General features: G+C 38.3%; 1 protein-coding gene across 2 annotated transcripts in view; it reads left to right on the forward strand.

Moving 5' to 3' along the window:
* The window catches only part of DNAH11 (dynein axonemal heavy chain 11), a 344143-nt gene that overhangs the window by 92354 nt on the left and 239582 nt on the right, over positions 1-12207 (forward strand). For both annotated transcript variants that reach the window (XM_047753939.1, XM_047753940.1), the window contains 4 exons: positions 1202-1324; positions 3784-4008; positions 5042-5133; positions 6342-6468. In XM_047753939.1, the coding sequence (XP_047609895.1) occupies positions 1202-1324; positions 3784-4008; positions 5042-5133; positions 6342-6468 (567 nt within the window). The remainder of the gene's footprint in view (positions 1-1201; positions 1325-3783; positions 4009-5041; positions 5134-6341; positions 6469-12207) is intronic.

Below are 12207 nucleotides of genomic sequence, written 5' to 3' on the forward strand. Positions count from 1 at the left end.
TGTTACGCTGGGCTTGTTCTATACAGTGGCATGTAAGCTGGCTTAGGGCAAAGTCCTCATGTCACAGTTGTGTGGATATGTGTTTTCTTGGGCAGGAGACGGATTCCTTCTATGCCACAGTAAAGAAGGGATTTGACCCAGTTGAAGCTGAAAATTATAATAGACACCGCTTCTTCTTTTTTTTTTTTTTTTTTTGAATGGCTGCACCTGAGGCATAAGAAAGTTCCTGAGCTGGGGATTGACTCCAAGCTGCAGCTGCAGCAACAGCAGATCCTTTGACCCCCTGCAGCAGGACGGGGATCAAACCTATATCTCCGCAGCAACTCAAGCCACTGTGCCATGGGAGGAACTCCCAGAAAACACTCATATATCACTTACTTTGTAGTCATATGAGGCAGTGCTCTCAGTGCATGATATTAATTCATTTAATCCTCTGAGGATTATCCTTATTTTACAGATAGGGAAACTGAGATATAGAGATGTCATTAACTTAATGCAGTTTCAGCAAGGGAACTGGGATTTACATTCTGGCAGTCAGCACTACCTATCTTGTGCTGGCTAATTTGCAGATAATGTCTATCAGACCTTTAGGAAAACCTTTTCTTTCTCTCTCTCTCTCTCTCTTTTTTTTTTTTTTTTTTTGTCTTTTTAGGGCCGCACCCATGGCATACGGAACTTCCCAGGATAGGGGTTGAATCAGAGCCACAGCCGCTGGCCTATGCCTCAGCCACAGCAACATGGGATCCAAGCCTGTCTATGATTTACACCACAGCTCATGGCAATGCCGGATCCTTAACCCACTGAGCGATGCCAGAGATCGAACCCATGTCCTCATGGATACCAGTCAGGCTCGTTAACCACTGAGCCACAATAGGAACTCCCTAGGAAAACCTTTCAAGTCTCTTCCTGCTCTGGCATTCTATTTCAGTGAAGGATGTAAAACTCAGATGGAATGAAAATTTGATATTGGCATGATGCTTGTTTCTGTTGTATGATGGAATTCATTCTCTAGACCTCATCGCCATGAATTACTTGGAGGGAAAAAAACTCAGGCCAGTGATTCATGATATCACTCTGTTGCTTTTTTTTTCTTTTTTTTTTTTTGGAAAATGTGAAAAAAATTCTAAATTCCAGATAACAGCCTAGATTTTGGTTCTAAATTAAATGTTTGTGCACATAACTAAATACCATTTATATCTAGGTTATTAATGAAATCATTCAGACCTGGGCAACCATGGAGTTCTCTTATGAAGTTCACTATCGAACAGGCATTCCATTACTGAAGTCTGATGAACAATTATTTGAAACGCTAGAGCACAACCAAGTAAGATGGATATTTTTATTACAGATTTTTTCCCTTTTAAATTAGGATTTTAGGCTTTGCCCAAGTTCCAGTACTCAGTATTTCTTTCTTTATTCATTGGGCATCTACTTGGAGCAGGCTCCGGACACAGTACTATTTGGGATCAAAAGATAGGAACACATATTCTCAAGGAATTTGCACTTTAGTAAGAAAACAAAAGGACTCCAAAGAGCCTAAAGAGACAGACTACTTCATGGGGAGAGTGAAAGACACAGCGAAACTCCTGTAAGGTGTTGGTGCTTATAGTGAGTCTTGAAGGATGGGCTGGTATTCAACAAAGAATGGTGATCGGAAAAAGGTGCTGTAGGAAAAGGGGACAATGTCAGTGGCACCTTGGAATGCCAGAAAGTACCTGCCATTATTCAGAGGTAATTTTAAGAGTAATAAATAATAAGGCTGGAGAGACAATCCAGAGCATAGCCTATGTGATCTTGAATCCTAAGGTTCTAAGTTGGCTTTTCTCTGGACAAGAGAGAGAAGAAAGGTGTGAGAGAGAGACTCTTCAGAGGAAATAAGAGTAGTGTTGTTATTACTAGACTTGAGGCACTTAAAGAACCTGAGATCTAAAGAGATGATGCTGTATTATTTTTTGTGTATTTAAAGTGAGGGTATTGATGTAAAGATAGAAAGTCAGATCCTGAGCTCAGCACAGAGGTTCAGTCTAGAATTGTAGGTTGGGAGGTCATTATTGGTATCTTGAGAATTGATGAACTGATTGATGAGAAGTAAAGAAGATAAGCCACCTTAGTAGAGCTTTGGAAAAGACTGCATTTGGTGAACAAGGGGAGGAGACATGAATAAGACAGAGAGAAAATGGTCAGAGAAATAGTAGAAAAAGGATACTGCAATATCATAGCAACCCTGGGATAAGTTTTTCCATCAGAAAGGAATCACATGTCATGAAAGCAGTTTAAATGTCCACTATGGACGAATGGGTCAAGGAAATGTGTGTGTGTGTGTGTGTGTATTTATGTATATATAATGAATTCTAAGAAATAGCACAAATGAGCCTATATACAAAACAGAAACATGCAACAGAAAAAGAGAACAGACTTTGGTTGCCAAGTGGGAGGTGCAGAGGGAGAGGGATGGATGGGGAGTTTGGAGTTAGTAGATGCAAACCACTACTACATTTAGTATGGATAAGCAATGAGGTCCTGCTATAGCACAGGGAACTATAGCCACTCTCTTGGGATAGAACATGATGGAAGATAGTATGAAAAAAAGCAATGTATATGCATGTAGGACTGCGTCACTTTGCTGGGTAGCAGAAATTGGCAACATTGTCAATCAACTATATTTTAATAAAAAAAGAAATATTATTCAGCTATAAAAAAGGAAACCTTACCATTTATGACAGCATGAATGTATCTTGAAGATATTATGCTTAATGAGATAACTGAGTCAGAGAAAGCCAAAGACCGTATGTGCTTGCTTATATGTGAAATCTTAAGAAGCTGAACTCATAGAAACAGAGAGTAGAATGGTGGTTACCAGGTGCTGGGTCTTTGGGCAAGTGGGGAGATGTTGGTCAAAGGTTACAGACCTTCAGGTATAAGATGAATACGTTCTGGGCATATCTTGTACAGCATGGTGACTATAAAATCATTGAAAGTCATTACGAGAGAGTAGATCTTAAATATTATCAACACATACACACACATAAAAGGTAATTATATGGGGGATGGAGGTGTTAACTAACATTATGGTGACCATTTCACAATATATGCATATATCAACTCATCACATTGTTTACTTGAAACTTACACAATGTTATATGTCAATAGCTCAATAAGGCGGGGGGAGGATAAAGAAGAGTCACATGTATTAAATACTTAGAGGTGAAGAAGAACAAGAAGAGGGTGTTGTACTTGGTGATTTCCTGAGATTTCACATCAGAGAATGGTAGGAAATGCTTGCCGGGCTGCATGGCAGTGAAGCAAAGCATGGTCTTAGGAGGGCTGCCAGGTTTGTTAGTCAACTCAAAGGGGAGGAAAACAAAAGCTTGAGGGCACACTGCAAGGAGTTTTACTTTATATTTTCAATATTTTAGAAAAAGTACTCATAACCTTGGAATGGTTAATAGGCAGGGACCACAGGGAGAGTGGGAGAGGTTGGAAGAATAAAATTTAATTCCTAAAGCTGTGCTCCAGTGCATAATATTTTTTTCCTTCCTACAAAGAGACATAGTACATGTAGTTGGTTATATTTATCTTGTTTCTCTTGAAAAAAAATGTTGCTATGAATACTTAATGCCATGAATTCTTTTGTTTAGCAAATACGTAGGGAGTATCTGTTCCACGTATTTTGTGCTAGGTCCCAGGAATCCAGCAATAAACAGAAGAGGTATGGTCCCTCCCTCTTGGTGCTTTCTATCTACCAGTTTAGCCATTATTTAAAATTCTGTGCCATTCTTTAAGGTTCAGTTACAGACTCTGCTTCAAAGCAAGTATGTGGAATATTTCATTGAGCAAGTCATGAGCTGGCAACACAAATTAAACACAGCAGACTCAGCCATCTTTACTTGGATGGAAGTCCAGCGCACTTGGTCTCACCTAGAAAGCATCTTTGTTTGTTCAGAAGATGTTCGAATCCAACTTAAGGAAGATGCCAGAAGATTTGATGAAGTAGATGTTGAATTTAAGGTTTGTGAAAGACAGTTTTCTATCCTAGCACCTTCTTCTAGACAATATGAAATTCTCATTAAGAAATGTGATCTGCGGTACTTTTATTTATGGAAAAACATATATGTGTGTGCATTTTTGGAGATGAAGAGGGAACCTTTTCTGTGAAGGGTCAGTAGATATTTTAGGTCTTGTGATTGTAGTTGGTCTCTGCCACCACTACTCAGGACTACCATTGCAGTGTGAAAGAAAACATAGATGGTACATGGGTGTGGTTGTGCTCCAGTAAAACTTCATAGATGCGGAAAATTGACTTTCATATTACTTTCACGTGTTAGAACATATTATGCTGCTTTTGATTTTTTTTTCCAACTAGTTAAAAGTGTAAAAACCATTTGGGCCATGCAAAAAGAGGCAGCAGGCAGCAGACTGCCCATCCCTGCGGTAAGGTCTGGAAGATGGCTTCATCTTCATTAAGTCCGAGAAGGGGAAGCCAGGAACAGAGTAATAACAACCAGTTATTGGTTTGTTTCATAAGAGCCACAGAGAGCACATGCAGATGTGCATATAACAATGATCAATGATTTGAGAGACTTGAGGCAAAGAATAATGGCTTTACCTTTTAATACAGAAATAGGAATGAAATATTTTCTTTTTCCTAAACACCCAAGGAATTCTGCTTTGTTTAATTTCTAGGAGGAAAGAATAGGCAGATGGTTTAGTACTCATCTCATTTTCAGATGTGAATATACTCTGTAAGATTCTGGTACTCTCTCTGTCCTATTTTTTTTTCCCTTTAGTTTAGAAGAGAGAGATTCTGCATGGCCCCAGAATGGTGGTAATGCCCATTGAAATTATATTGATAAAAACTACGTGATACACTTTCTTTTTGATGTTCACTTCAAAGTTTAAATAGCATAATAGACATGATGTTCAAGGGTCTTTAACTTGGCTTTCTGATAGTTTGGTCTTCATTTTTTAATTCCTCAAATGGAAGAAAAATTTAGAAAAGTAATTTCTATTATCAATGGCTCCATATCGCACTTCCACACAGGAGTTGATGTTCAGGACAGCTAAAATAAAAAATGTTCTACAAGCAACATGCAGACCTAATCTTTGTGAAAAACTGAAAGATTTACAGTACAGGTAAGAATAAAACAATAAAGCAGTCAATTGCTTAGAATTTTGAGGTTTCTTTTAAGTATCTAATAATATTTAGCATCATGTTGTAGGTAGAACCTCTACTATGCTATTTTATAATTTTGCTTATAGTTGTCAAGTTGTCTTATACATATATATATATAGTGAGTTACTATAAACAGATACAAATTTACTTCTGTTTTCCGAAAGGAGCATCATAATAGTACAATTAAGATATCTTATTATCAAGAGAATTGATGTGATCAATTTTTTAAATTAAACTGTACTGTAAATATTTACTAAGCTAATATTTACTCTATGCTAAGAATTGAGATTACATTCATTCATTTTAAGTCCTTTATTTTGTACATAGTTTAATTATACTAGAAATTATCCTTAGCATGTTAGTATTTTTGAAATCCTTGTCCTTAGGGGCATTTTCAGTTTTAATATAGAATTCTGTAATAGCTAGTGGTCATAAGAATATTCTGTCTTTTGATTAAAAATGAGCAGATTAGCCACTATAAGAAGAGCTTTGTGCAGAATTGTGATCACTTTTTATTGCAAGGTAAAGGAGTTGTCTAGATAATACGTATATATTACATAAAATTATTTCATAATCTGAAAGGTTTTTAGAGATAAAATTGTTAAATGTTAAAAGTGTGGATTTCCACAGAAGTTTATTATTTCTTAGTCATTGATCTTTGGGTTTTGGGGGGGGCGCTGCCTTTGGATCACCTCTGCTCTGCAAGAACAATAATGTGGAAATGATTCTGGATCTTAGGATTCCTCTGAACAGTAGAGAGAGCTGAAGCTGCTTTTGTTTTGTAGACATTCAGTGGGAAAAGGAAAACCTTAAATAAATTACACGTTAACTAAAGCATTTTGTGCTCAGAGTGAGTGAGTGAGGCCAAACCTCGTCTTTCCACCTGCTGATTAGAAGTGTCACAATACAAGTGACGAGTAATATCAACTTAAGTCTGATCTACATTTTGTCTCAGCTAAGGTTGTGTGTGTGCGAGTGTGTCTCCTCCTTGACATGACTTGTACATTAATAGGAACAAGATGATGTCCAAGAAAAAGAAGTAGGCTACATGTTAAACAGTGAGCATGATGTGATGAATGGACAGATGAGAGGATCTATGTTTTGTTTTGTTGACGTTTGAATTACTGAATGGGCAAGATATGCTTAAAGATGTTTTTCATTCATACAGGCTTTCTCTTTGTGAAAAAGCTCTTGCTGAGTATCTGGAAACCAAGCGTGTGGCTTTTCCACGATTCTATTTCATCTCTTCCGCAGACTTACTTGACATTCTCTCAAAGGGAGCTCAGCCTGCACAGGTGATATATATATATATATATATTTTGAAAGTCTCACATCCTATGGTAGCTAAGGAATGTCACATTTTCTCTATTATCGTCAGATGCCACCTACCATGTCACATGCGCCAAGAAGTAGTAAATAATGCAATAAAAATGCTTAATGCAGCAACAGAGGGATATTAGAGGTGGTGCCAAAGGAACTAAGAGAGTAACTGCCTGGTCCTTGGCATAGGGAAAGGTCATCAGATATACAAAGCTTAGGGCCCTACGAGAAGTTAATGGAAGAAACATTGGCTCCAAGTCCCTGGAATTCTGGGACAAGGACTGGGGCTCTGTTGCTGGGTTAGCAGCTATCCTGGGAGAGAATGCATCACTAGGAAGACGATTGCTGGTGCCGTCTTACAACTGTGACTCCAGAGTAACCCTCATAATTACAAAGCTGGACTAGTCTTCAGAGGTGTCAGAGGTGCATTAGTATACTTTCAGGCTCATCCTCTGCTTAACCCTCTATTTTTCTCCTACTTAAGCAAAAGTAACATAGCACCTAAAGCAGCTATTATCTTTTGTAATCTGAGAGCACAGGTCAGAGATAAGCTTTATACAAATCCCCAGCACTCCTTTCTTTAAACATTCAGAGGATTTTGCCTTTCTTTATATCCGTTCAGTCGTTCATAACCATTTAGATCTTATAGTAATTACAGCTGACATAGGCAGTTCCTCCTATACTTGACTGTATATCATAGATTATGTTGAAGCCGAAGTTTGTGCTTTATCATGGTAGATTTGTCTCCATGTTCTTTCTCTAGATAATTTTATGCCTTTTTTTGGAATATGAGTCAACTTATTCACTTATGAAACACTTACAGTTTCCTGAATTCTGTTGTTCTCTGGACATGGTATTCATCTTGATTATTTCTCTCTTGTTCTTGTTCATTTCTCTTTGAACCTAAGTTCATTGGGACGGCTCTTCTTGGTGTTGGCATTACAAGTGCAGTCTTGCTATTAGTAGCGTAAATTAGTTGTTAGTTAACTTTGGCAACATTTTCAGTGCTACTACTCAGGTATTGCTTTGTATATTTATGCTAACGCCCAGCTGACTTTGTAAATAAAATTCCTCCAGTAAGACTAAGAACCCAGTATATCCATCTCTCGTTTATGTCAATGACATGTAAATTGGATTTTTTTTTTTTTAGCTAGCATTTACTACCAGATTTAAGCTTCAATAATCTCCCAAGAATATCCTTATGACTGACAGCTGGACCCTCTGCCCAGAATAATCATATGATGAGATAGAAGCTGTCATATTCCATTCTAGCTACATGTTCCTAAACTCTTGCAAATGTGAAATACCTAAAATTCTCAATTTTCACTATGTAAATTAAAGAGGTGCTTAAATGTGTAAGTCAGATAACATTCTTTTTTGATTTTTTTTTTGCTTTTTTCTCCTATAAAAGATCAATTTCATTTATTTATTGGAGTATAGTTGACTTACAATGTTGCATTAGTTTCAAGTGTACAGCAAAGTGAGTCAGCCATATATATATATATATATACACACACACATATATCCAGTCTTTTTTCCCCATATAGGTTATTATAGAATATTGAGTAGATTTCCCTGTGCTATAGAGTTGGTCCTTGTTAGTTATCTATTTTATATATAGTAGTGTGTATATGTTAATCCCAAACTCCTAATTTATCCCTCCCCACCATTGTTTCCCATTTGGTAACCATACATTTAATTTGGAAATTTGTGAGCTTGTTTCTCTTTTATGAATAATATCTTTTGTATCTTTTTTTTTTTTTTAGATTCTGCATATATGTGACATCATGTGTATTTTTCTTTCTCTGACTTACTTCACCTAATATGATAATGTCTAGGTCCATCCATGTTCTTGTAAATGGCCTGGTTTCTTTCTTTTTCATGGCTGAGGAATATTCCATTGTATATATGCACCATATCTTGTTTTTTCCCCTTTTTTAAAAAAAATTTTATTGAAATACAGTTGATTTAAAATGTTGTGATAATTTCAGCTGTACAACAAAACTGAAATTATGTATTCAGTTATACATGTACACACATCCATTCTTTTTCAGAATCTTTTCCCATATAGATTATCACAGAATATTTGGTAGAGTACCATGTGCTATACAGCAAGCCCCCTTTGGCCAATCATTCCATATACCACAGTGTGCATATATGCCAGTCCCAAACCTCCAATGCATCCCTCCCCAGCCTGTCCCTTTGGTAACTTTAAGTTTGTTTTCAAAACCTATGAGTTTGTTTCTATTTTATAAATAAGTTCTTTTGTATCCTTTTTTTTAGATTCCATGTTTAAGTGATATCATATGATGTTTGACTTTCTTTGTTTGATTTACTTTGCTTAGTATGATAATCTCTAGATCCATCCATGTTGCTGCAAATAGCATTACTTCATTCTTTTTAATTTCTAATATTCTACTGTATATATGTACCACATCTTCTTTATCCATTCCTCTGTCAATGGATATTGAAGTTGCTTCCATGACTTGGCTGTTGTAAATAGTGCTGCAATGAACACTGAGGTTCATGTATCATTTTGAATTATGGTTTTCTCTGGATATATGCCCAGGAGTGGGATTGCTGGATCATATGGTAGTTCTGTAGTTAGTTTTTTAAGGGACCTCCATACTGTTCTCCATAGTGGTTGCACCAGTTTACATTCCTACCAACAGTGTTGGAGAATTCCCTTTTTCCACTCCTTCTCCAGTACTTGTTGTTGGTAGACTTTTCGATGTTGGCCATTCTGACCCATGTAAGGTAATACTTCATTGTAGTTTTGATTTACATTTCTCTAATAATTAGTGAGGTTGAACATCTTTTCATGTGCTTTTTGGCCATCCATTCTTTTTCTTTTGTATTCTTTAAACATAATGAACACATATGTGACTGTCAATTGAACAGTATTAATTACACAGAATATTGACATGATACAGTTTTGTCTTTCTACCATCATTAATCCCAAATGTGTCCTGCTGAGTCTCTGCACTGAGTAGCAGATCCCTTTGTAACATCTTGGGCAGGTATTATCACACTTTGGGCCCTTTTTCTTATTAAAAAAATAAACTCAAAGAATCTTAGCAAGGTCTAATTTAAAATTCCTCTCTCACCTCTGTGACAAGACCAGACTTTTACATAATGAACTAGGAGCTGGGATCTTTGATTTCTCCTCCTACTAGTTTATCATGGGAGAGGGGGATAGGGTGTCATATGTCAGTCATTGCTCTTTCTTAATGCATATTCCTGCATCTCTCTTCAGCAGTGGCTGTCAGCCCTGACCCTCAATAGCCATTACGCACATGCTTGGGTGTCTTGTGGAAAAGGAGCAAGTCCTCAGGACAAGAAAAACCTCCCAGGGGTGGGTATATATTACAAAGCCAGGTCCATGTCAGCACTTCCAGTTCTTACCCTTGGCAGTGTATTCAGTCATTTGTTACATTTTCTTCCTCCTTTTCCACCTAAGCAGATGTCTGAACAAGGGACACGTCACAGATTCATTTCCAGTAGGTACCCATAATTTCTATGAGTGATTCTTTAACTCCTCTCACTTGACAACTTAAAGGGTGGAGGTTGGCAGAAACAGTCCTTCACCTTGAAGCCCCAACAGGAGTGGGGAAGAGCTAAGCACTGCCCTTGGGCTGACTCTCACGGATGTGAGGATGGCCACTTCTCCCACCTCCTCCCTGCCATACTTTCCCAGAAGGGGTGTGTAGAGGCAGATGATGGTAAGGGGTTGAGATGTGGGTTGCAAAGCCCTGGAGCCACTAACCTGTCCTAACCCCTCCCTGATTGCTATCTTCAGAGCATGCACATGTCTGATACCTCTTTGTCCTTAACTGAAGTCCCAGGCTTTGCTAGAGGAGCAGGTGACTCAACACACACTTGTCATTCATTCTTTTTAGGTCCTTTCAAGTCATCAAAAGGTGCTTTGTGCCTTAGACAGCTTGTCTAAGGATGCACAGATATATGCATCCCTGATGCCAACTTTTTCATTATCTTTCCTAAATTATAGGATGAGGTTTTGCTTCTTTTTAAAAAAAAAAAAAAAAAAAAAAAACCTTAGGAGTTCCCGTCGTGGCACAGTTGTTAACGAATCCGACTAGAAACCATGAGGTTGCGGGTTCGGTCCCTGGCCTTGCTCAGTGGGTTAACAATCCGGCGTTGCCGTGAGCTGTGGTGTAGGTTGCAGACGCGGCTCGGATCCCGCGTTGCTGTGTCTCTGGCGTAGGCCGGTGGCTACAGCTTTGATTCAACCCCTAGCCTGGGAACCTCCATATGCCGCGGGAGCGGCCCAAGAAATAGCAACAACAACAACAACAACAAAAAAGACAAAAGACAAAAAAAAAACTTAAAACATGCACCTTTTAAATCATTTTTTAAATTTTCACAGCATCACTTCATAGAATGTTATTTTTAATATCAGTGCAACTTACGTGGAAGTCTTTTTGTCTTCCTCATTCACTTGTTTTAATCTCAGGTACGATTTCTCCATACTAGTACTAGTAACACTCTTTAATGAATGACTTGATAATGTGAGACATTAAAAAGATTTGAAATTTTAATGAAGCTGAATATTAAAAGTCACAGCATAGAGAATCTCCAAAGTGGCTCACAGTCACACTGATAGATGCTAGCAGCAGTGCTGTCTGTCCCATGCCAACAAAGGAGCAGGTATTTCTGCTTACCAGCTGAAGAGGGCTGGCTACATGGCTGCAGGGTAAATGTGGTTTACAGTTCTCCTGACAGGCCAGCTTTGAGATGATTTGATTTTTGAACCATCTTGAAATTTTAGATACCTTTTTTGACATGGTGCTCAAAATGTGATTTCATTGAGATCCTTTTTCTTAGACTCATTAGGCTTCGAACAGTTCAACTTCATATCAAATACTGTTGCACTCTAAGGAAAAGTCGGTTATTAGAAAAAGTGTTTAGCTGCCTCTGAGGTGCAAATACCACCTGGGAGTGACCTGCTGGGGCAGAAGACTGAAAAGGAGCTAAGCGTGAGTTGAGTCATTTAGAACCATGGTCAGCCTCTCTCCCTGCATTGGTTCTGCAAAGTCAAGGTGCCAGCTGAACACTTGGTCACTTGCTATGAATTGTGAATGCTTTTGGTTCCTGTGCTAAAGGGCTTAGCCTTGCTACACTCTTACTTTCTTTTCATTATCAGAATCAGTTCCTGAGTGTGCTCCCTGTAGTGTGACAAAGATAACATGGCAACTGCAGCTCATGGAATAACAAAGCAATTGCCCCAGAAAAGAAGGCCCTTTATGGGCAGATGGCTCATGTTGACGTCTTGCAAATGACTTGAATTCTTCAGCCCCTTTCCTTCACCCTCCCGGCTCCATTTGGGAGTGTTGTTCCAAGTGAGGGTTTCAGCAGTAAATCATGGAGCTGGATCAACCAGGGAGGTCTGATAATCACTACATCCTGCATTCTGTAAGCAGAAGTGCCCAATTTAAGATACTTCATTTGGAATGTCAGAGTGATGAAATCGGTGTGTCTAGAATGCTCTTCGTGGTTATTAGCTGTTGGTATGTTTGGTTAAGGTCAAGATTAAAAGATTTTTCTCGTCCCAGAGTGCACCCAGACCTCCCAGTGGCACGGATTATCTAAAGGATAGAGGATAAGGCTGTGCCATTTAACTTCAGTTGCTCACGGAAATACAAATTTAGGGGTATACTTGCAGGGTTAATGGGCATGGTGCAGTAGTGATGGGC

Source organism: Phacochoerus africanus, chromosome 11 (assembly GCF_016906955.1).
Source record: "Phacochoerus africanus isolate WHEZ1 chromosome 11, ROS_Pafr_v1, whole genome shotgun sequence".
Classification (NCBI taxonomy): Eukaryota; Metazoa; Chordata; class Mammalia; order Artiodactyla; family Suidae; genus Phacochoerus; species Phacochoerus africanus.